Genomic DNA, 23,024 nt, shown 5'->3' with positions numbered 1-23,024 from the left:
TCCCTCAGTTGATTATTTGCAGAACTGTAAAAACTTCCCACTGAGTTCCTCAAGAAAGAACAAAGTAATTCCTACATGAACAGAAAAATGCAGTATGTGAGAAAGTATAATGTGCTGCACAAACTTGATTTTTATTATCACCACAATACTTATACAGTAAATATTGTTAATTTTTGTTGAAAAGGATGGTTTAATTCTTCAGTATTTCATTTACAGGGCACCACTACAGAAACAGAGATAAGAAAAAGAAGACTGAGTTCTTATCAAATTTCCATGGAAATGTTAGAAGATTCTGCTGCAAGACAAAGAGCAATGAGTATAGCCAGCATACTTACAAATACAATGGAAGGTATTTGATGCATTTTATCTGACAGGCAAAATAGTAATTTCAGCTAACTATAGGTACAGAGCAATTATTTACATAATTTCTTTTTTAAATGTAAAACTGGACAAGTGAAATCGGTGTACATCAGATATAGAAGGCTTTTGAGCATTTCTAAGACTGTTTACACATTCTGAATGCTTAGTCATTTATTTTTTTGTGGCACGTTCCAAATTATTACTCTATTGAGTGGACTAACAGGCCCAAAATAATTATAGCTAGGGGATTGACAGATCCCCAAACAGAGAATACAGGGATTTTCTTCTTATAAGATATCAACAGAAAAAATCAATTAAGATACACAGAAATTGCTATGATAAAGGCAGTGATGTCCTAGAACAGATATTTTCCTTAGATTAAGTATCTAAGGATAGACAATAGGAATTGGAATGAAAAAGATAAAGAAAACAGTCAACTATAATCAGCCCATGGCAATGCACATGAACTGCCTTCCTCAAGCATTGCTTAAACTTTCATAGGTAAGTATATCAAAGATAAAAAAAAAAAAAATTAATATACGAAAAAGCTTGCATTGTAAGAATTGTTTTGCTTACTTAATGGAAACTGAGTACACTCACGCTTCAAACATATGCCATTAAAGTACTTTTATAAACTTAAAGGATCTATCTACTGGATACTGGCACAGTGTGACAGTTGCTGCAGTCACACAAACCCTGAGGATGTCCTACAACACGTATTCTAAAAGGGCAAGAAATTACCAATAAAATTTACAGTGTTCTTAAGATTAATTTAAGCCAGAATTGAAATATACCTTTTTAAAGGGAGTTCTGACACCCTTTGCTCTCAGATAAAGAGATACCAAACCAATTGTAGTCAGAAATATAGGGTTTATTTTGCCTATTTTCTTCTAAAAGTATTCACAAACCATTCTCACAAACATGTGTCTTTCTGAGTATATCTGAGTATATCTTCTTACTTTATTGCAAGCAGGAAGTGTTGGTACCTCTTGATTCTTGTTGTACAATTCTTAGCTCTCCTCCCAGGTAGGGAGGGTATCCCCTTAGAGGGTGCTACACTCTTCTTCCTGTTGAATACTTTGTCCCTCCATTATTCTGGCCAGAAAAAAGCATGTTAATATTATAGAAGACTTTCTCTACTGACAATACCCTTTTGTGTCTGGAGGCTACAGTCTGATGTGAGGGGAGAGCTTGCTAGTTTCAATGAATTTGAGATCTGTGTCAAGTGACTTTCTAACTTTCTGTAATTCCACCCATACAGGACAATATTAGAAGCAAAAATCAGTCCACTGGTCCTCAAAGTGTAGAACTGAGCACTAAATCCTTACCAGCAAACACTCTAATTCAGCATTTTTTCAAGGCCAGGTTGGACAGGGCCTTGGGCAACATGGTCTAGTGTGAGGTTTCCTTGCCCATGGCAGTGGGTTTGGAACTAGATGATCTTAAGGTCCTTTCTCACCCTAACTATTCTATGATTCTACGTTTGCCATTTTAGCAAAATCATCTAGAAGTGTCATAATGATGGAGACTTCCTGTGCTCTAAGTGATGTCTGAAAACCGACAAATTTCAGATTTGGGTTGATGCCACTATGCAGAAAATCTGTCAAAACAGTTGTGTCCATTTCTCATGTATTTTATAGTTTAAGTATTTCTCATTTAAGCAAATATCAGTCTTCTTTCTGGGCTGCACTCAAACATTCCATCACATTAGAGATCCATTCATTCTATTATTAACTCAGTAGAAGTTACTTTTCCTCTGTAACCTTGACAATATTGACAGTGAAATGGAAGAAAACAGTTTGTAAAGATTCTAACTGAGGGCAGAGTTGTTCTTCTAATATTATAACATTGTTCTGTTTCTCAATGAATGGACACCACTTCTGTACAAGTCAAGTGATAATTTTTAAAATAAGAAAACAGGCATTCCGAATATTAAAAATATTGATTCAAATAATCAGTGATAGGTATGCACACAGAATCATTTATCTGTTATGATACTGTAGTGGATCAGTGTAGTAGCAAATATAATGCTTTTAGTAGCTCAAATCAAAATATGTATGCATGTTACATATTTACACAAAAATTTCATATTTTATGAAGCTTTTACAACTGACAATGGAGTCATGTTAACTTTTAATATCCAAAAGACATCTGCTGTAAGCAAGTCAGCTGACCTAAACCAAATGTCTAGAGTCTCCCTATTTACATGGGAAAGAGACAAACACATTTCTCTCTTTACATAGATATCTGAGGTGATTCACTCTTTAGAGATAATTTCACTGTCTACTGATTGTAGAGAAGCTTAAATAAGTTAGATACTCAATTTTAAGATGGCTAAACATAGGTGAAAGAAATCACACGTTAATGTGAGCTGTTTCTTTGATTTAATCTTTGTTTATATTTAAAACAAGAACTTTCAGAGGATGTAATTGGGATATTCATTATTTGTTAATGTTTTTCTATTATTTTAATTTTTTCAGAGCTTGAAGAGTCCAGACAGAAATGCCCACCATGCTGGTACAGATTTGCAAACACTTTCTTGATCTGGGATTGCTGGAATCCATGGTTAAAAGTGAAACATCTCGTCAATTTAGTTGTGATGGATCCATTTGTTGATCTTGCTATAACTATTTGCATTGTTTTAAACACATTGTTTATGGCCATGGAACATTACCCAATGACAGAACAGTTCAGCAGTGTCCTGTCTGTAGGGAACCTGGTAAGTGGTTTGTTATGCACTACTTGTTAAAAATACCTTTTCTAAAGAAGAAATGCATAAATGCATTGCAATTGTTTTAAATTTGTTCCAGATTTTTTTGTATAATCAGTTTAGAAACTGTATATATGATTTTCATAGATAAAGTGATTTTTGCTGGAGCCTTTAAATTTCATTAATCTGTTTTGTACTTACTATAATGGTATAACCGAACCTGTTTAGAAGTACAGTCTTCACTGGCTTGTCAGATTTCTTGAGGTCTACCTTGGGCTTTTTCTTTAAAATGTTATGGTAGATTATCTAATTTTTACCAAAGTACTGATATTTCATCACAGAAAATATTTTTCTTCTGTAAGAATGTAATGAAATATTCAGATGTCAGAATTTCTCTTTGATATATTTTCAGTTACACTATTTTTCCAAGAAAGGAAAGTACATTTCTTGTTACCATAGTCCTTGCCTTTTTAGGTAACTAAGAAGTACTTAATAAACTGGAAGATTATTATTTATTCTCTAACAAAAAGCACCTTGTACCTGTAGCTTTATTAGTTATGCCTTTCCTGATTTTAAGCTGATCCAGAGATTTAGGGTTACATGTAATTCTGTTTCTGAGCACACACCTAAGTGTGGCATAACACTCAAATATCCTTGTCTGTTTCTTTCCATTTGCTCCTAATGCTCAGGAAGCAGAAGACAGAACCTTGCAACTGTTTCAGAAGACTCATACATTTTTAATCTTTTGCCAGCACACATAAGTACCAATAGTTTACACAGGAGAGATCTGGATTGACTGACACAGCATGCAGTCCTGAAAATCAAAACTAACCAAGTTTTCTGAACTAATCATTCAAAAATATTAGTTTTTTTAAATCTGCTAACGTTTAAATAGAGCAATAGATTTCTCGGTCGGAGTATGCTCTAAAGTCTAAACACTCTCCTTATATCTACTGGTATTATATCCTTCTGACTTTTCAAAAAAATAGAACTAAAATTGCACCTACTACCTATGGGTTCTTATGTGCATTATGGTTTTCCTTCTCCTGCAAAAAGGTCTAATTACTGGGATATTCTTATATACATCACAGATTACAGAATATTGTATTTTAAAATACTGCCATATTTTTAGTAGTATTTCTCTTCAAATATTTACACTTCCAACATCGTCTGCCTTTTCCCATCTCATGCTTATTTCTTCTACTCTAAGCTAGAAGCAGTCATATTTTTAACTGCCTTTGTAACAAACCAGTACATTTAATTATGACTATTATATACATGCAGTGAATACTATTCCTGCTGGTTTCATTTAAATTCTTTGTTCCTCACTGTACTAATCTATTAACCTTGATTTTGTGATTTCCATTCAAAATACGTTAATTTACTCTTTGCTTGTGACAACACGGTCTGTTTGAGGATAAATTAAATATGACAAATATGACTGCCTTTTCTGCAGCATTTTAATGAGAAGATACAGTTCTAAACCACAATGATTCATTTTTATAATTCTAAAAGCCATTCATTATTCAAAAGTCCTAAGTAATTATAAGAAAACTTGAGTTTACTTCTGTAAAAATGTATATTTGTGTATTTGGGGTTGCAGTTATGCTCAAGAAAAAGTAGTTTATGGATGGAATGGGTTATTTTGTGAAGGAACTATTTTAAAATAAAATGGTTTTCTTTGCCTTTTCCCCATTTTTTTTTTTTTCTAAAATATGACAGTTTTGTCAAGAATAATTTCCTTTGTCGCATTCTCTTTACCAAACATAGCAATATCTGTTACATGCTTCTGAATATATGGTAACATCTCTCACATCTCAATTTAATAGTGAAATGTTTCCTGCTGTACTTCTGTTTTCTCAGAAGTATAAACTTTTACACTTTGACAATGGTGAATGTTTTCATAACATTATATCCACCTCCTAATCTTAAATTATAAGGAAGTCATGAGTGTAGTTATATAGCGTTGTAAAAAGTCAGCTTTGCTTCCATGAAACTCACTGTTGGAAGACTGACGACAAGCTGGGTAAAGAACTGTCACGAGGCAATGACAGAGTATGTTGGTGCACTTTAGTAGGCTTTTGGATCATCTAGGATATTCTTTGAGTATTGTGCAGAATATTGATGTTTTTAGTGGTTTTGCATTATGCTCCAAAACTGCTTTTTATGCTGCACAAAGCACTGGTCCATACTCATTGCAAGAAATTTAAATGGGTTAAATTCTGGACATTAAAATTCTAAGGAGCATTGATAATTTCACATTTGGCGCTTTGAGATATTTCAAACATTATCACCTTGAAGCTCTTTTTCCCCAAAGAAAATAGCTGTCACACAGAAGAGTAGCTGTGTGTGAAACCTCAATGTCCTTACAAAAAGCTGTGCAAGAAACTCCAACTTCCCCTGTCTATTCCACTTTTCAACTCTGACCTAAAAGACAGACCTTAGAGAGTCTGTCCTTCAAGAGTCGAACTTCAGAGTTTCTAAACCACTTCTGCTTAGACTGTGAGAAAGCAAAAAAAATACTGTCGAGTCTTCTTCTGCTTTACTGGGACTGTTCTCTAGAGACAGAACTGAAAACACATCATCTTCTGGATGGGTTGTCCAGCAGTATCAGTCAAATATGAACCAGAGCTGAGCTGCTGACTGGTGAATAGCTTTTTATAGGTTTATCATATCTCTGCCTTCCTTTAGCTATCCTGATTTAGTAATCTGTTTTTAATTACCAGATTTCAGTGTTTAGAAATACTTCAATGCCATTTGGAGATAGCAGTCAGCTGTTTTTAATAGTGACAAGTAAAAGTAACAGGTATGACAACTCAAGCTTGATTAGAAATATTTACTCAGGTATATAAATTTCTCATAACAACTCAACTAATTACATTTTGTTTTAGGTATTCACTGGGATATTCACAGCTGAAATGGTACTAAAGATAATTGCCATGGACCCTTATTATTATTTCCAAGAAGGCTGGAATATTTTTGATGGTATTATCGTTAGCCTTAGTTTAATGGAGCTTGGTCTTGCAAATGTTGAAGGATTATCTGTTCTTCGGTCATTCAGATTGGTAAATACCTTGATACTTAAATACCTGCATGCAATTGTCTTTAAAAAAAAAAAAAAAAAAGAAAAAATAAAGTGCTGATTTCTGTAACAATTGCTAGCATTGTAAATGTATATACTTATATGGCTCACACTATTTTTCATATATACCTAATTTGCAAGCCAGTTTTGGTAAGTACAAGTTTAAGGTGTTTGTGAATTGATGTCCTTCAATATGTTTTGGTATCAAATTCTCCTATTGGTATCCTTTGCCAGCATAAGAATAAATGCTATCTGTTTGAGAATTTTGTAAATCTTCATTATACTGATTTCATCAAGATACATCCAAGCTGACTGTCTCTGAAAATATACATACTTCCTCTAGCATAAAGAATCATAACATTTTTAGTCTTTTCATTGTGAACATTACTGTTTGTTACACATAAAGCCCCTAAGCAGATCCTCTCTTCACGACATTTATTTTGATGGGCACTGAGAATAAACATTTAGTAAGTCCATTGCATATAACAGAGTCAATCTGAGTAAAGTCAGACTTAAGCATAATGCCTGAATTGAAATTTGAGCTTCTACTAGAAATGTCTTTTTAATAGCAGTTAGCATCATACAGAAGCTAATTTATAGGTATGTTTACTGGAGGCACAACATTCATGATTTACAAGTCTATATTACTAATAGTTATCACATCACTTGAAAAACTAGGTTAATTCTTAATACAGAGAGCAGAAAGTAGTGACTTAGCTTGTGACTTAGTTTATCAGGACCAGTTGCAATGGTACCCAACTTCATATACCACAGCTTGGTCACTGAATATTATTTTTAAGTTAATGTTTATGATTTGAATGAGCATCACAATATCAGCATCAAACTGTTGCTTAAAAAAATTGTTCTCTAAGCCCGGAAGACCTTATGTGGCACTGAGGAAAACGTGGAACCAAACCAGAAAAGAGGGTGTAGTGAAGATGATGAAAAGAGTAAAAACTTCTAAAATGTCTTTAAGAATTGTTCAGTAATCATCTGTAAGTGGATGTTTAAAAATATTAAAATCAAATGTGGTACAAACACAAATTAGGCTTTTTTTCCTATGTGCATCACTAAGATGAAATGCTGAAGACTACAGTTTAGGCAAATACTCCATTCTCCTTCCTTTCTCTTAAAATAATAAGACGCTCCTACTGAAGAACAAATTAATCTGCTGAACAACTTGAACCTAGCTTCTGTTTCATAGCTAACACTGTTTATTCCTGTGCATTTTTGTTTTTCAGTTGCGAGTTTTCAAATTGGCAAAATCTTGGCCAACTCTGAATATGCTGATTAAGATTATTGGCAACTCAGTGGGGGCTCTGGGGAATCTGACCCTGGTGCTGGCCATCATTGTGTTCATTTTCGCTGTGGTTGGGATGCAGCTGTTTGGGAAAAGCTACAAGGAATGTGTCTGCAAGATCTCCAGTGACTGTGTGCTTCCACGCTGGCACATGCATGACTTTTTCCACTCTTTCCTGATTGTATTCCGAGTGCTGTGTGGAGAATGGATAGAAACAATGTGGGACTGCATGGAGGTTGCAGGCCAAACCATGTGCCTTATTGTTTTCATGCTGGTCATGGTGATTGGAAACCTTGTGGTACGTGATGAATGTTTTTGAGCATTAATTCTAATGCAAAACTGTACATAAGTTACAACTAGGCAATGAGAATGTTATAATTCTGTTTATAATTAAAAAATAAATCTGAATGTGCTAGATTTTGGATAAAAACATAAGATGATTCTGTTTTCCCCCTTTTTACTCATTTTCATACACTGAAGTACTCTCACTATGGGTTCAAGAGTTTAGGAATATACCAAAATGTCAAATCATTGGAGTGCTGCAGCTATTTTAGAGGTGATGTTTAAATCCAAATGTCTTCCTAACTACTCTTGAAATAATAAAGCTTATGCTGCATCAGCTTTTGGGCAGCTGCATCCTCAGAGAAAAAAAATCTAGCTTTCTTACATCCATGAAAGCTGATTCCAGCACTAATACTTCTGACTTACTAAAGTATAATGTAGCTGTTCTTATATAGAATCTCTTGAATGTAAGTATTGAACTTTTTGATGTGTTTAGGTATAAAAACCAGAAAAACAAAATACAGAATGATTGGATGTCCATCCTAAAAATTTGTTTGAAAGCTTCTAACTCAAAATTATAGAAGAAACCTTTATAGAAAAAATTTAATTCAAGCCAAGTTAAAATGCCAAAGGTTCAATTAGTAAACACTGAATTGGTGAGAACTTCTTCGAAATCAGGATTGTAACTGGAATGCAGCATTTACACTTTTACTTTAAAGTGTCATTTACTGTTAATCCCTGCAGTTAATTCTGTTATGCCTAAAAACTGTATTTCATTACCTGTCAAAATTATTTTCCTTTAGGGATACATTTTAACACAATTTAAATTTTTATAAAATAGAATTCAAAATGTTCTTATCCTAGTTATCTACATGACCTTGCAATCTTGATATTATATCAGCAGAAATGTGCAGACCACCAGACAGTTATTTATGATCAGTAACCTGCTCTACTATTCTTTTAGAATCATAGAATCATTTAAATTAGAAAAGATTTTTAAAATCATTAAGTCCAACTGTTAACCTGGCACTGCTAAGTCCACCACTTCTTACATGTGTGTATTTACTCTACAGCTGTATTTTCTCATCTTTTAGGTATTGAACCTATTTCTGGCCTTGCTGCTGAGCTCATTTAGTTCAGACAACCTTGCTGCTACCGATGATGATAATGAAATGAACAATCTCCAGATTGCTGTGGCAAGGATACAGAAGGGAATAGATTATGTTAAAAAAAAGATACAGGAGTTCATCCAAAAAGCCTTCATTAGAAAGCAGAAAGCTTTAGAGGAAATCAAAGCACTTGAAGAGCTAAACAACAAGAAAGGCAGCTGCATTTCCAATCATACTGCTGTTGAAATAAACAAAGATACGAATTATCTTAAAGATGGGAATGGAACCACCAGTGGTGTAGGAACAGGTAGCAGTGTGGAAAAATGCATAATCGATGAAAACGATTACATGTCATTCATAAACAACCCAGGTCTCACTGTGACAGTGCCCATTGCACTTGGAGAATCAGATTTTGAAAATTTAAATACAGAAGAATTTAGCAGTGAATCTGATATGGAAGAAAGCAAACAGGTAGGATTTTTTTAATCTTAACAATTGTGTTGCTATGCATTTATATATTTAGAATTGTTTAAAAACTGTCTTATCCCATGTAAATATATTTTATATTTTTAGTATTTAATGTAATGATAATTGTAAAAAAATTACCCTGTGTGATGGTACACTAGTGGATCCTTAGAGTTTACATTTTTAATATTGTGTTTATTAGCATTTGGCAGACGTATAACTTTAAATATGATTGTTTCTTTAACAACTCTGAGGTTTTTAGGACTAGCACACATTTCATAAAGCATTTTTTCTGTAGTACCTATAATGTGATCAGGATTTATGGAATCAGGATTTATGGAACTGTAGAAGGTTAAAGAAAAATTAAATATATACATCTTTGCATACTCAATGAAATGTAAGTGGAGAAAAAAATTATATATATAGATTAGTTCTAAAAATGAACCCTAAGACACCATAAATCAATGATGTATTCTGGATTATCTAAAAAGTTTTTTTGAGTAATATTTTTACAGATTTTGGGTTCATAGACTATGGCTGGCTGAATTGAAGTAACCTAGATACCAACCAATGTCATGGTAAAGCAGCATCTCAAAATATCCTGGAGAGCAGAATAATCTTGTAATATAGATGCATCTGGAAACAGTTTACTGGAAAGCCTTATGCTGTAATTATTGTGCAAAGAGAAAGAAGTTGGTCTAAAAACCAGAAGCCATGTGCCTCAAAATATAAGGGGCTCAAACACCAGAAGTGATCATGAACAGGTTTTAACGGTACTCAAGGAAAACTCTGTATGTTGGAATAATGATCAATGACAAGCTAATGAATGCATCAGATTTAGCTAATTTAGCATTTAGCTAATAAAAGCATATAGCAGAATATAATTATATTCAATGCCATTAGAAATGTAGGAACTGTGAGGTTTAAGGGATAAGGACCATTGGTAAATGTTTTCAATTAGATGAGAAGCTATGATGTTATGTGATTAACTCATTAATACAAAAGGATTTGTTTACCATAAAGAAAGCTGTTCTATTAAGAAGCCCTGTGTTCATGATTCTATCATAGCTGTAGAGCTGCCGTATTTGCAAATAATGCTGTATTCCTCAGCAATAGCAAGCTACATCACATAACATTAATGGATAACCATAATCCAGTTAATCATAGTATGTTTGGGTTTGTTGTGGGGTTTTTTTGCTAAAGAACATAAAGAAACATCTAAAGTGTATTTACTGGCAACTGTAAAGAAGGTTATTCTGCATAACAGTTGTAAGATTAAGAGCAAGATATTCTATCAATCATCAGACTGAGTTGCTCAGTTATGAGACAAATATTTTTAATGCAGATATATAAGAAAGTATAGCACTAGTGCTTTTCCATGACAATTTAAGAATATAAGAGACACAGGAAGTGTAAAGGGATATAATTTATGTGATCGACTAGTACAGAAAAAAAAAAGTTTTCAGAATGACTTTGAGTCTGAAAATTAAGTATTTTTCACATAAGCTGTTCTAATAAAAGTTGTTTTTTCCATTAGCAAAAGACTTAGCAAAGACTATTTTCATGTATTCTGATGTTTGTTAAAATGACATTTTACTAACTTTTTTCTGCTTTCCTTCTGGGTATTTTTGATAAATACAATGATGAGCCTTCCAAATAACTCCATCTTATGAAGTTACATGCCTAAACACTTCCTGAATATGTTACTTTAAAAAGTGTTCGTAATATGCATTAGGAAGTTGGTATGCTTATAAGCTGTGCAGATGCTAAATGTGTGGTTACATGGCATGTCAGCATCAGCAGAAGAGCTGGCTTGGGAAGTTCCCATGCACACCTGGCTCCTCTTCCCCTGGCAGTCTTTACCAGTTTCACTGCTGCAGTGCTTGTGGGTCAGTTCTATCAAGCATGTCACTGGAGTGGTGCAAATTAAATAACATCATCCCATAGGTGTTATTTGTATATTTCTTCTTTAAGAGAGATGAATGATTCAGTTTATGGTGTGTTGCTATCTATTCTATCAGAACAGCTGAAGACAAAACAAAATGCAATGCAAAGGCAGAAACTCCTCTGCTTTTCAAGTGAATATATGATGTAAACACACCCTAAGAAAATGCAGTAAAAGCCCGTGCTGTGCTAAGAAGTTCTGAATTGTATCAGTTTCAAGGTGACTTCACAAGTGAATTTCTCTGTTCATTCCCATCTTTTCTCAGTTCAGACATCATGCTTTTTTCTTCTAAAGCCATCCTGAAGTTTCAGGACCGTAATGAATCAAAAGGGATTTTGCCTTGTTTTACAAATTTTAGCTGTATCTGTATGTCTTCAGGAAGAGAAACCAAATTCAAAAATCTCTATAAGGAATTTGAAAGTGAAAATTTCAGGTAACTGTAGGAAATCTGCCGGTAAATGATGGATGGTGTTTATATTAAGAACTTGTACAGAAATTTTCAATGGGTATAGGATAAACTTAGGACTTATGTGGAGCCTCAAGGTTTCTGTAGACTGTAATAATCACTACCATTGTAAAGCATTGTGAAGCAGGAGCAATAGTGTTTCCTACAAGTTCTACTCACACACAGCTGTTTAGCATTTAATTGTTTGACAGGTATTTGTACAGTTCAAGTGTGAATGTTGTGAATGGTATGTAATAAGACAGGAATTTATTACCAGAACCCTGAAAATTGTTAATTCTACATTACTTGCAGTTTCTGTTCTGGTTTCCTTAATCCATTCCTTCTGGGTTATTTTTAGGAGAAGGATTATATGCTCTTTTTTTAAGTGTGTCTATAAAAATCCACTTTGATAATATAAGAACAAATGTTCCGGTGTGTGATAGGAATTTGCGAAGATTCCCAATCTTCTCCTACCAAGTCAACAGTACTGTTGAATCTTTTGCTGCCTCCTAATTGTCTTTTGAGGAGTATATTGGTGCAGTGTTTAAGTTACCTCTGTAGAACAGCACACCATCATTTACTTTATTTTCCCTCTCAAGGGGTACCCTGAGACAACATTTCTGCTAGGAGAAGGCCTAGTCTTCAAAAGGAGGGATAAGAGATGAGGCAGATATTTCCCTGGCTTAACTGTGGCAGTACTTAGCACTTACAATACCCTCAGAAGCTATCCTCTTTAATAACCTTTTATTTCACAACAGAGTTGTTGGAAACTAGATCTGCACAGGAACTGTAAAATGGCCCATTTTTTTTGTGTCTTACTGACTGTCACTAATGCTAAGAGCAGAATGATTATTTAAAGTCTGTCAGCAATAACAGGTCATGCTAGAGCTGAGGCAGAGGCTGTGTGCCCTTGAGGAATATGCCAAGAAGAGTGCATATTCCTCAATGAGGAATGTTTCAGGTGCAAGGCTACAGAGCAGGCAAGTGAGCAACAAATTGTAATTTTTCTTACTCCCTGTCTTCCTTCATCAAAACACTTTCTAATTAATTTGCTAGTTAGTAACTTGCCAAATCTGCTCCAGAATGTATTCTGGAGCCTGATTGCATGTTCCAGACCAAAAGAAGATCTTTCTCATATGTATCACTAGAAATTTTGGAAAGTCTCCATTTGGATGAAACAGAACAATAACGTTTATTAGATTTCTAAGTTGCCCACTGCTTTAACATAATAGTTGTCAGAAAGTACCTGAAAGAAGCAAACATTTCATTGATACTTTGAAGGAGGATTTTTTTTTAATATCTGCTACAGAAAATAGAGGTGATACCCAGTGAAATAACCATCAGAAATAACAGATTTCTGCTCTAAAAATAAGATACTCGAGATACTTAACTATGAAGATAGTAAGAAAATTAGAAGTAACTAAAGATGATAATGATGGTTTTGAATTGGGGCTGCTCTTTCTGTTATAAAGTATGCCTGCTAGTCAGTGAAATCAATAGACTCTGTTAACTTTACCAAACATAAAACTCCTTACTTGTATTTCTGTACCACTTAAACAACTGCTCATTCTATCTGAATCACAATTTTATGAATAAGGTTTGGATTTCAACATGGAAAAGTAATTTCAAAGATATTCATCAGTTATGGAAAGCTTATTTCACAACTAAAGAAATACATACACCTACAGGCATCTAACATTCAGAATTTCAAAAGCCTTTCTATCTACAGTGTATGTACAGTAAGTACAAATTCAGACTGGAGAAGTAAGACTGCTCAATTAACTTCTGAAATTGCAACTGGTGCTTTTAATAAAATTAAAAATATCCTTCATCACCTAATCCACTAAATTTTCAAAACAAGGAATAAGTTCAGTTTTCAGATTGACATCACTAGTGATTTTGTGACTAGGTGAAGACAGGAACATACTGCATTCTCCAAAGTTAAGCATTGTCACTGGGCTTCAATAAATTTCTTAGCCAAAACATACCCTGCAGTGATTTGATCAGTTTGTTGGATGATTTTTTTATCACATTTCTTTTAAAATATCCAACAATCTAAATTTCCATTTTCTATAACTGACCAATTCTGAGATGGTGTCTTCAGAAGTCACAGATTCTTTAAGTTATGGACAAGCTGTGGATACTTAATGAATGAGACCACATCTCTGGACACACTGATGGGCCTCCATCCAGACACCAATCCAATCCTCTTGAGAATTAGAGAGAGATTACGAACTTGGAAGTATATAGCATACTAAATCTAAACTTATACAATATGATACTTCAACACATTCCATTTAAACAGAAATTATGGAGGTTTCTTTTCATTCAGACTCAGAAATTTTATCACTATTATTAGGGGATGAAGGAGGAATGGGAAGACATACATCTTCAGTGTATTTTTCTTACTGCATGTACATTTTTTTCAAATAAAAGAGATAATCACAGAGTCACTTAAATGAAGACTAGAACATTAAACCAAAAAAAACCCCTTAAAATTTTATTAATATGCATTAAGTACTATATAAATACTGGAATATTTTCCAAATCTGCTAACTATGTCTTTATTAATTGAATTAATTCTATTTTTATTTATGAATCATCATTTCAGAATGTGGTTTATTAGGTCTAGCTTCTGCATTTCTTATTTCTCTAAAATAAACAAGTTCTGCAGAAAAAGTCTGTTGAACGTTTCGCGTGGTATATATTTTCCTTTTTGCCAACTGATCATGAAATATTTAATAATTCTGTTTTAATTGTGTTAAAGCCATGTTTGAATTAGAGATTCCAAAAAGAGGAAAACTAGAGATCCTGTGTCTTGAACTTCACTACCTACCATTCTTACTTCTCACAGGGGTAAAACCAAGCTGGAGCAATCAAGAATGCAGCTCTGGTGCTTTTTAACCAGGTAGAGCAACGTGTCACCACTTTCACACAGGTTACCTAAGCAAGTTATACATATATATGTATATATATATATAATCACTTTATAATGGATTTTGACTGGCCTGCATGCTATTCAGCTATGTACCTTCCCTATCCATTGCAAGACAGTACAAACATGCACAGCTGCTCTCTGCTGAGTCATGAGACTCACATCACAGCATGGTCAGGTGGGATTGGCAAACCCAACATACATTTTTTAACGTGCTAATTATTTTTCTGAATAATTTAATACAGTCTTTAGCAATAACTGCATGCTCTACAGGTTTTGAAGTATGGATCATAAAAGTACTGGAATGTTATACATTAAAGAGGCCAAAGAAAAAGGGAGCATGCACAGTTTTTTTTTAAAAAAAACAGCCCTTTTTGATTCAGCCCTTATAAATGTAAATATGTAATGAAATGTGTTAAGTGATTTTTATAATGATTACTGCCACAACTTCAGCTCCTTCATGAATAATATTTAAACTACTGCAGCAGCTACTTGCATACACATTATACTGTTATACTTTTAAATCTACGATGCACTGTAATGCAAATCTTAAAGATGCTACAAACTGCATTTTATATTCATTTGTGCAGTGCATATCTTGAGTTTTATGAACTGTAAGCAGAGCACACAGTTTCATAATTACTAAAATTATACTTAGCAAATAATCCCCCTTAAAAATCTCTCAAAGCAAAGCATTTTACAAATGGTCTTTTCTTAAATTTTAAATTCCTTCATAAACAGTGGTGTTTCATGATAGCAGTCTGTGACTGAGTTGGAGGTCCTCACTTGGTGTAGATTAGAAAGACTATGGAGTAGCCAGCATAATTTTTTATAAAATTCCATGTTGGTTTTGGGGATTTTTGGTTTTGTTTTTGGTTTTTTAATTATAGGCAAGTATAATCTCTATGATGCATAACTGGCAGAGCTTTCAGGAGCAGGGACAGCAAATATTGCATGAAACTAAGGAGGCCAAGCTATCCTAGTAAAACTAGGTGTCAAAATTTTGCTGGGATTGAGATTTCAGTCCTACAGCAAAATGCAAAGCTGTTTCCTTCCGGTATGATCTACTTATACTATACTGTAATATAAATTTTCCAGAGATGCCGAAAGAAATTAATATTGATGTTTATTCTGAAAATTCTCAGGTTTTACTGATTAAATTTTAAACCAAGATATGCTTTGAACATTAAATAAAACTCTAAGGAAATAGATTTTTAAAGTGGCTTCCTTAATATTATATAGAAGTCAAATATCATAACATCTGAGATTGAAAGTCAGTTTAGAATCACTTTGGAGTCATTGATCCCCATTATTTTACATTTTGTCACTCAATTACAGTGCAGCTTCCAAGGCTCAAAGGATAAAACCACATGGCTGAATTACTAAAGGCAATTTGTAATGGCTGAATCCTTTATTTTATTGTCACTTGAATCATGAAGCCATTTGTAAAGCTTGAAATTTTAGTATCCTGCTCTTGCTCTTATTGAAATCTAGAGTAAAATCAAATGACAGCAAGACCAGGTCTTAGGTGAATGCATTTTCCTGTAAACGGGCACATTAACATGCTGTTGGTCAGAGCTTGTTTTAATGATCGAAGCTGAAAGAGATGCACTGCTCTGAAAGGACAGAATGGAGGCTGATTATTACATATATTAACCAAGTATTTGGGTTGGTGATGAAGCTTTCTTTGTTTTTTTGTTGTTGGTTTTTTTTTTTTTTTTAATATCCTATGCAATAATATTTATACATAATTCTATTTTCAGAAAAAACCCCAAAAAATCCCAATGAGGTAGTCTTATTTTCTATTTTATTTTTGTGTATGATTTCCACAGTATTGCTCAGGCTTCTGCTGTAGCCAAGCATGTTGTTTTGCTGATTCAGGCCTTGAGAATGCTGCATCATAAGCAATTGCTTTCAATTTTATCCTTGTAGAGGAAAATGTGACATCATTGAAGTTGCAAATAAGTATTTATAGGGCATGGCATGTTCAAGAGGCTGATAATCACATTTATGAGGTGAAAAGAAGACTGTGTTAATCCATGATGTATATTGAGTTTCCAATTAGCTTCATTGGTTTTATTGCTAGCAAAAATCCCACCATTAAAGTCACCTTATTTAAAATGTAATGATTCTTTTCTAATATTGGGTCTTGAAGCAAAGAGGAGTTTTATTAACTTAATGAGTTTCTTTTTATAATGTGGTTGTTTAAAATTATTTGGAAAAAAATGAATAGAACGCTTTATGTGAAAAAAAGTGAAGAGAATTATAGCAGGTTTTGTTTGAGGTGATTATAAACTGCACTTCTATCACTTGTTTTTTAGTAACTATGCTGACAGGACTACCTGCAACAGAGTTGACATGGGAAGATGCAGTTAAAAAATTGAGTGCCTTTTAATTCTGTAATTGGCACTTATATAGATTAATAATTGATGCCTACTATGAACCTCTATCCTGCTACTATTAAGGCAGTAATTGATTTAATGATGATGGATCAGGCCATGAATTAGTTTTAATTTTCCTAACTTGAATGTGACAGATTCTTATTTTCACAATATTTGGTTTTTATTTAATGAAGAAACTGCCTATAATTTCAGTGACAAGTTTAAGACTTCTTATTTCTTTGTATTACAATGATATATAACAATAAAGTTAATTCACAAATCTTATTTCCTTTATAAAAGAGAGCCTTATGTGTGTATAATAAGGTGGTGTGCTAATAATGCTTAATACAGTGTATATTAATGCGTATTTTGATCTGTAAATGTAATACAGAAAGCAAAGTTTAAAATACTCTCATAATGGGAAGTACATGATATTTTATTTCAGACTTATTGATCTCCATGACCAGTAATAAAATGATGCCATTTAGAGGCAATATGGCTGTAATTATTTTACTTACATAAGTTTTGGAAATTACAGAGGAAGATCGGTATGAAAAAGAAAACATGATTTTTTTACAAGTTTACTAAGCAAAAATTAACCAACATCCCAATCTCAATGTATTTATCCAAATCTTTTCACATTTGTCAGCATGATTTTCCATGTATGACGGATCACAGTATTTAAGAAGAGAAAGAATGTTTTTCAAACTCATACCTGTGTGCTTGTCAGAAATCCTTTCTATTATGCAACAAGTCATTTGTTTTTGGTCACAATGCAGTAACAGCCATGCAGCCTGAGTGTGAGTGACCCTGTAATGACTGCATTTGCACATGTGTGTGAAGGGCAGTTTCTTGAAACTTAACCCTGAAATTATCCATCACCCAGCATTAATATTTTTTAAAACTTCATTCATGTTATGTAGGAGCTAAATATGAGGGAAAAATTGCTTACCAAACTATATGAAAATATATGTGCCATTTACCAAATTTCTGGCAGAAAAAAAAGCCCTTAGTTCCTGATGCATTTTCCTGAAGGGACTGAAGAGTTAAATAAGTAGTTTTAATTTGCAGCAGTGTCTCTGAAGAAGAGAATACATGGAAATGCCTCTATAAAGAGTTATTCTTTATTATTTGTTGCAAAATCAATTTCTGATTACAAGACTTATTTCACAGTAAAAGACAATGTAGTTAGGATGGAAGTGATTAAGGACACACAGTATTGACAACTGAATACAATTTACAACTCTATGTCTGATTATTGCATTAGTTGTGTTCATCTTTGGCAAGTTTGTCCTTTCAAAATATGCTTTCTTAAAACGACAAAATTATGGGCAGTCTTGCATGTGTGATAAACAGCTTGACCTGATCCAAATTCCAATGTACTTGGTAAAAAGTTACCTAATTTCAGTTGTTTTATCTAACTAAGCTTTTACCATAGTAAGGAATACAGTATTTTACTGAACACAAAAATAGTAGAATGACAAAAAAAATCAGGATGGAAAGGACCTGAGGAAAGGACCTCAGGGGTCTCTCAGTATGCACAGAAGACTGGAATGCAAAGATGGTATTTAGGATCTGGTAATTTGTGCTTTCTGCAAAAATTAAATTGTGCAGAAATTTGCCATTAAATGATATTAAATTTACAAATTTTTAATCCAGATATGGTGTATGTTTATGAAAACACCATCTGTAGAGGACATGAAGATATATGTGGAGCTTTCTGTTAGTTCATTTCGCTGGGAAAATTAAGACACAGTTTCAGTGTAATCCAGTAAAATGAAATAACTCGAGAGTGTGGTACATGCAAGCTCTCCAGTTTTATTACTACTGAGAATACTTCAGAAGTCTTATACATGGACCAGGTTAGTAGACAAGTTATATTTAATTGTTCCCTATGAGAAGATAAACTGGGAAGCAGAACTATACAATGCACGTCATTACTATGTTTTTACTTATGGTGATGCACATTTATGAGTATAAATTTAGTGTTCCTCAAAAGTCAGACTGGCATGATTTGATTCAATATCATTTTTTATAGAATATGTATCTAATGAGAAAAAATTGTTCTGTGGAACTTTATTTGCAGAAACTAAATGCATCCAGTTCATCAGAAGGCAGCACAGTTGATATTGCTCCTCCTGGAGAGGGCGAGCAAGCAGAAATTGAAAGTGAAGAAGCTCTTGAACCAGAAGCCTGTTTTACAGAAGGTTGTAAAATTAACTGTGCTTTAAGAGATGTATTAGTAAAATGGCATTATTACTAGGCATATTTAAGTTCTTGGGGCTTTCAAATCTGGTGGACCTTCATGACCTCAACAATCAAAAGAAAATACTCAGCCTAGAATGGTGGAAATTAGATGAAAATCACAACACAGTTTCCCTAGGCTTTGAGTAACTTTATCTGCCTGGCCACTGTGTATGTCTTGTAACTAAGAAACTTTATTAACTTTTCTACTTTTAAAACACTTTACACTGATTTGGAAGGGCCCTTGAAATTTGGAACAAATTCATCTTTATGATAGTCCATCAACAAATGGAACAGTTTACATGCCAACAGTCAAAAATATCAGTGGGTCTATTTTCATTGTTTACTCGTACTGTGTGTTCGCTATTATCTGGTTTCTCTTCAAATTACTTACCTAAATTCTGATATTCAGCATCCTATAAAAAGGATTCCAGTGTTTAATTTAGAAAATTATTATAAAATTTGTTAACGCTTCTAACAATGTTGATACCGCAGTAAATATTGACTTGGAAATAATTTCCTTTTGGATCTTAATGTCTCTTAATTTAATACAGGTTGTGTGAAGAAATTTCCATGTTGTCAAGTAAGTATAGAGGATGGCAAAGGAAAAATTTGGTGGAATCTTAGAAAAACCTGCTACAGCATAGTTGAGCACAACTGGTTTGAGACTTTCATTGTCTTCATGATTCTCCTCAGCAGTGGCGCGCTAGTAAGTAGAAAAAAAATTGCAGATGCTGAAATATTTAGATATCTCCTTAGAAGCAGCAGCAAAATTCAGATTTGCTTCAGAAAGACTTGTTTTACTTGGAGCTGAATATCCATCAATAAAAATTCCATCATTTCAGGATGGAATGAAACTTGGCCCAAACTTGAAAATTTCATCAACTTTCACATGCACTTTTTTAGTGATACTTTTGATTTACCACTGTAAAGCTGGCAAAGTTTCATTTAAGCCAGCATAGCTACTCAAGATTTAAATTGCCTGTGAATTTTCATCATGTTCGTCAAGAGATTTGAGTACAAAGGATCATTGTAAACTGAACATATAACTAAAAGTTCTTAATTCTTTCTAGGCTCAGCCACTTCTTGGATTCTGCTTATGAAAGACCATACATAGAAAAAAAAGAAATAATTACTTCATTCTGTTCCTTTTTGGAGGCAGAAGATAGGGAAGAGTGTGACAACAAATTAAACCTAACAACCTCTTTCCAACAAGATTTACATTACCCACCTCTCCAGCTTTACTTAACATTCGCTACAGTATCAAAGTGTACATTCTAGCAAATACATTGCTCTTCAGTTTGTCTGCTAGACATAAGTTTGATTGATGGAGTATATAAATGTAATCTACCTAATTGCTTTCTAGAATGGAATGTACATATCTGGAACAGATTTTGTATAAGAATGGGGCATTTTTGTGTGTGTGTATGTGAAAGTTTCTTAATACCACATTGGATGAAAATTTGTGCTTTGGGTTTATTTCTTCATTCATTAGTAAAATAGTATATATACATATATATATATATCTCCAACTTCAGACAGGGCAAATTGCTCTAATTTGTAGTGTGGTTAAAGATGGGAAATATGAAGAAGAGCAAGGGGAAAAATTAGCTTATTTTTATCGTGTGTATTCTGTGAAGCATTAGTGATCCCTGAATATATTTTTTTCGTAGGCTTTTGAAGATATATATATTGAACAGCGCAAAACTATCAAGACCATGCTAGAATATGCTGACAAAGTTTTTACATATATTTTCATTTTAGAAATGCTTTTAAAATGGGTAGCATATGGTTTTCAAATATATTTTACTAATGCCTGGTGCTGGTTGGACTTCCTGATTGTTGATGTAAGTACACAGACATTAATATTGTAAAATTTACTGTAGTTAAGTCCTTTATGTTGTAAAATTCTTTACTACCAAGCAGTCTTACAAACATGCAAAAATAATTCACATTGTCTTACTGCCCTAGTAATAGCCTACAGTGATCTGGATGTATTATTTAAAGTAGATTTACATGCCAGAAGGAAAAGAATGGCTGGCCATCAGTTTGTTCATTCCTCATGGTTAATAATTTCATACCCAGGGTGTATCAAACTTGAGATTTTATGAGGACAAAACCTAATTTTGAAACATGCTATTTTTAATGACCTCTGGTCATTCTACCTTATTCCTTAGCAAATAAGTCACTACATTGTGAAAATTTCCTCTTACAAACACTGCAACTTTGCAAGTGAAACAATACATTTGGTCCAGATTTCATATGATTTCTCAGTACTTTGTCCCATGAAACTATTCTGTTATCATTTTCAGTAAAACAGAAACACAGTGGCTATCTGGTCTAAAAATTAATTAGCTTAAGGGGCTGTCAATCTGCAATAGTTAAAATGGCTGTGACAAGGTTTCTTGGCTGCCTTCCCAGCTGTGATACACTTCTGTGCAAAGGCCTTGCTTAAGGATCAAAGCTGGTTTTACTCCCAGAATATTTTGGTCTCTTGCCTTCACACATTATGTGACCCAGTTCATTGGCTATACATGTCCACAGTGTGGAACTGAGAAATGGCATTTCAGGGCAATTGTGGCTTTATAGTTGTTTCTGCCCAAGCTACTGTATTAATTGGGAAGTTTGCATAAATCCTGGTTCCATAAATACTTATTTGTTAAAAATATATAAATGCATCAGATTTTTTACTCCCAGAGAGAAAAACACCTATTTAGATTGTCCCATAACTCAAAATGGAAGACCTTAGCTTTTTAAACTGCCCAAGTTAGTTTTGTTATACTGTTAATCTCTGTCACAGTCCTGAAAACCTACACTGGAACAGTTTCCTTAAGAGGATGTTAATGAAGAAGAGATGCTCCTTTCCAAGATGATGTTCAAACTGTTTTCAGATAAACTACAACTCATGTTTTAATTATTCTTTTCATAACATAAAGCTAATATTCTAAGACATACTCCACTTAGTAATAGTTTAACCTTAGAGATGCTGTTACCTGAGCAGGTTCTCAGAATTATTAAAAACATCACTGTAAGTAAAGCAGCTTATTTTGCTAACTTTTTACCCATAATTTTTAATTTTATAAATAAAATCATGACTAAATGAGATTGGAACCTTCTACTTTTGAAGCATTATATTCAGTATTCCAGGAAGTAGTAAAAAATGTGCCTAAGGCTAATGCAGCATTTCCCTCAACACCAACAGGCAGCACTTAAAAAGAAATATATTAACTCATGTTATCTTTCTAGAGAAAAGCAGAGAATCTACACTGCTTTAACAGGCAGTTTAAACAGCGAGAACACCAGTGAGCCCATCTTCATTAGAAGTGACTCAAGTTAGTCAAATTGTTTAATTCCATCCTCTAAAATTATTCAAGAGTAAACACTGATAGTCCTTCATGGCTTTGACCTTTAATATCTTATATAGCTAACTCCCTCACTGTGAGAAATAGCCATAGTTGCTCTCTGTGATTTTGACCAAATTAGTTTTAATAATTACACAAAGGAATGGCAATTTTCCACTCTGTCAGTTTACGGCCATGACAGATGACTCTTGGTATGTCTGGCTATCTCAGTTTTTGACCTTATCATGCCATCTCTCTGCCCCACTCCTATGCTAGAACCAACGATATCTGCAGCAAGGAGCAGATATTTGCGTGGAGTGCCTTATCTACCCAAAATCACAATCTGGTAAATTAGTTCAGTGGTTTAAGTGAAGAGACTGAATTTTGGTCAAGCAGCTGACAGCCAGGGACATGCTCACTTTTTT

The 23,024-nt window shown here is 33.7% G+C and overlaps 1 protein-coding gene across 7 annotated transcripts in view; it reads left to right on the top strand.

Annotated features, from left to right (window-relative positions):
* The window catches only part of LOC308222547 (sodium channel protein type 2 subunit alpha), a gene marked incomplete at both ends in the record, with an annotated part of 422,596 nt that overhangs the window by 384,669 nt on the left and 14,903 nt on the right, over nt 1-23,024 (top strand). For all 7 annotated transcript variants that reach the window (XM_080620730.1, XM_080620729.1, XM_080620736.1 and 4 more), the window contains 8 exons: nt 217-349; nt 2,841-3,079; nt 5,962-6,135; nt 7,394-7,750; nt 8,829-9,314; nt 19,101-19,221; nt 19,813-19,967; nt 20,932-21,105. In XM_080620730.1, coding sequence (XP_080476856.1) covers nt 217-349; nt 2,841-3,079; nt 5,962-6,135; nt 7,394-7,750; nt 8,829-9,314; nt 19,101-19,221; nt 19,813-19,967; nt 20,932-21,105 — 1,839 coding nt within the window. The remainder of the gene's footprint in view (nt 1-216; nt 350-2,840; nt 3,080-5,961; nt 6,136-7,393; nt 7,751-8,828; nt 9,315-19,100; nt 19,222-19,812; nt 19,968-20,931; nt 21,106-23,024) is intronic.

Source organism: Psittacula echo, assembly GCF_963264785.1.
Source record: "Psittacula echo genome assembly, chromosome: 6".
Taxonomy (NCBI): Eukaryota; Metazoa; Chordata; class Aves; order Psittaciformes; family Psittacidae; genus Psittacula; species Psittacula echo.
The sequence above is the reverse complement of the archived record's forward strand: the minus strand, read 5'-3'. Positions and strand labels throughout refer to the sequence as shown.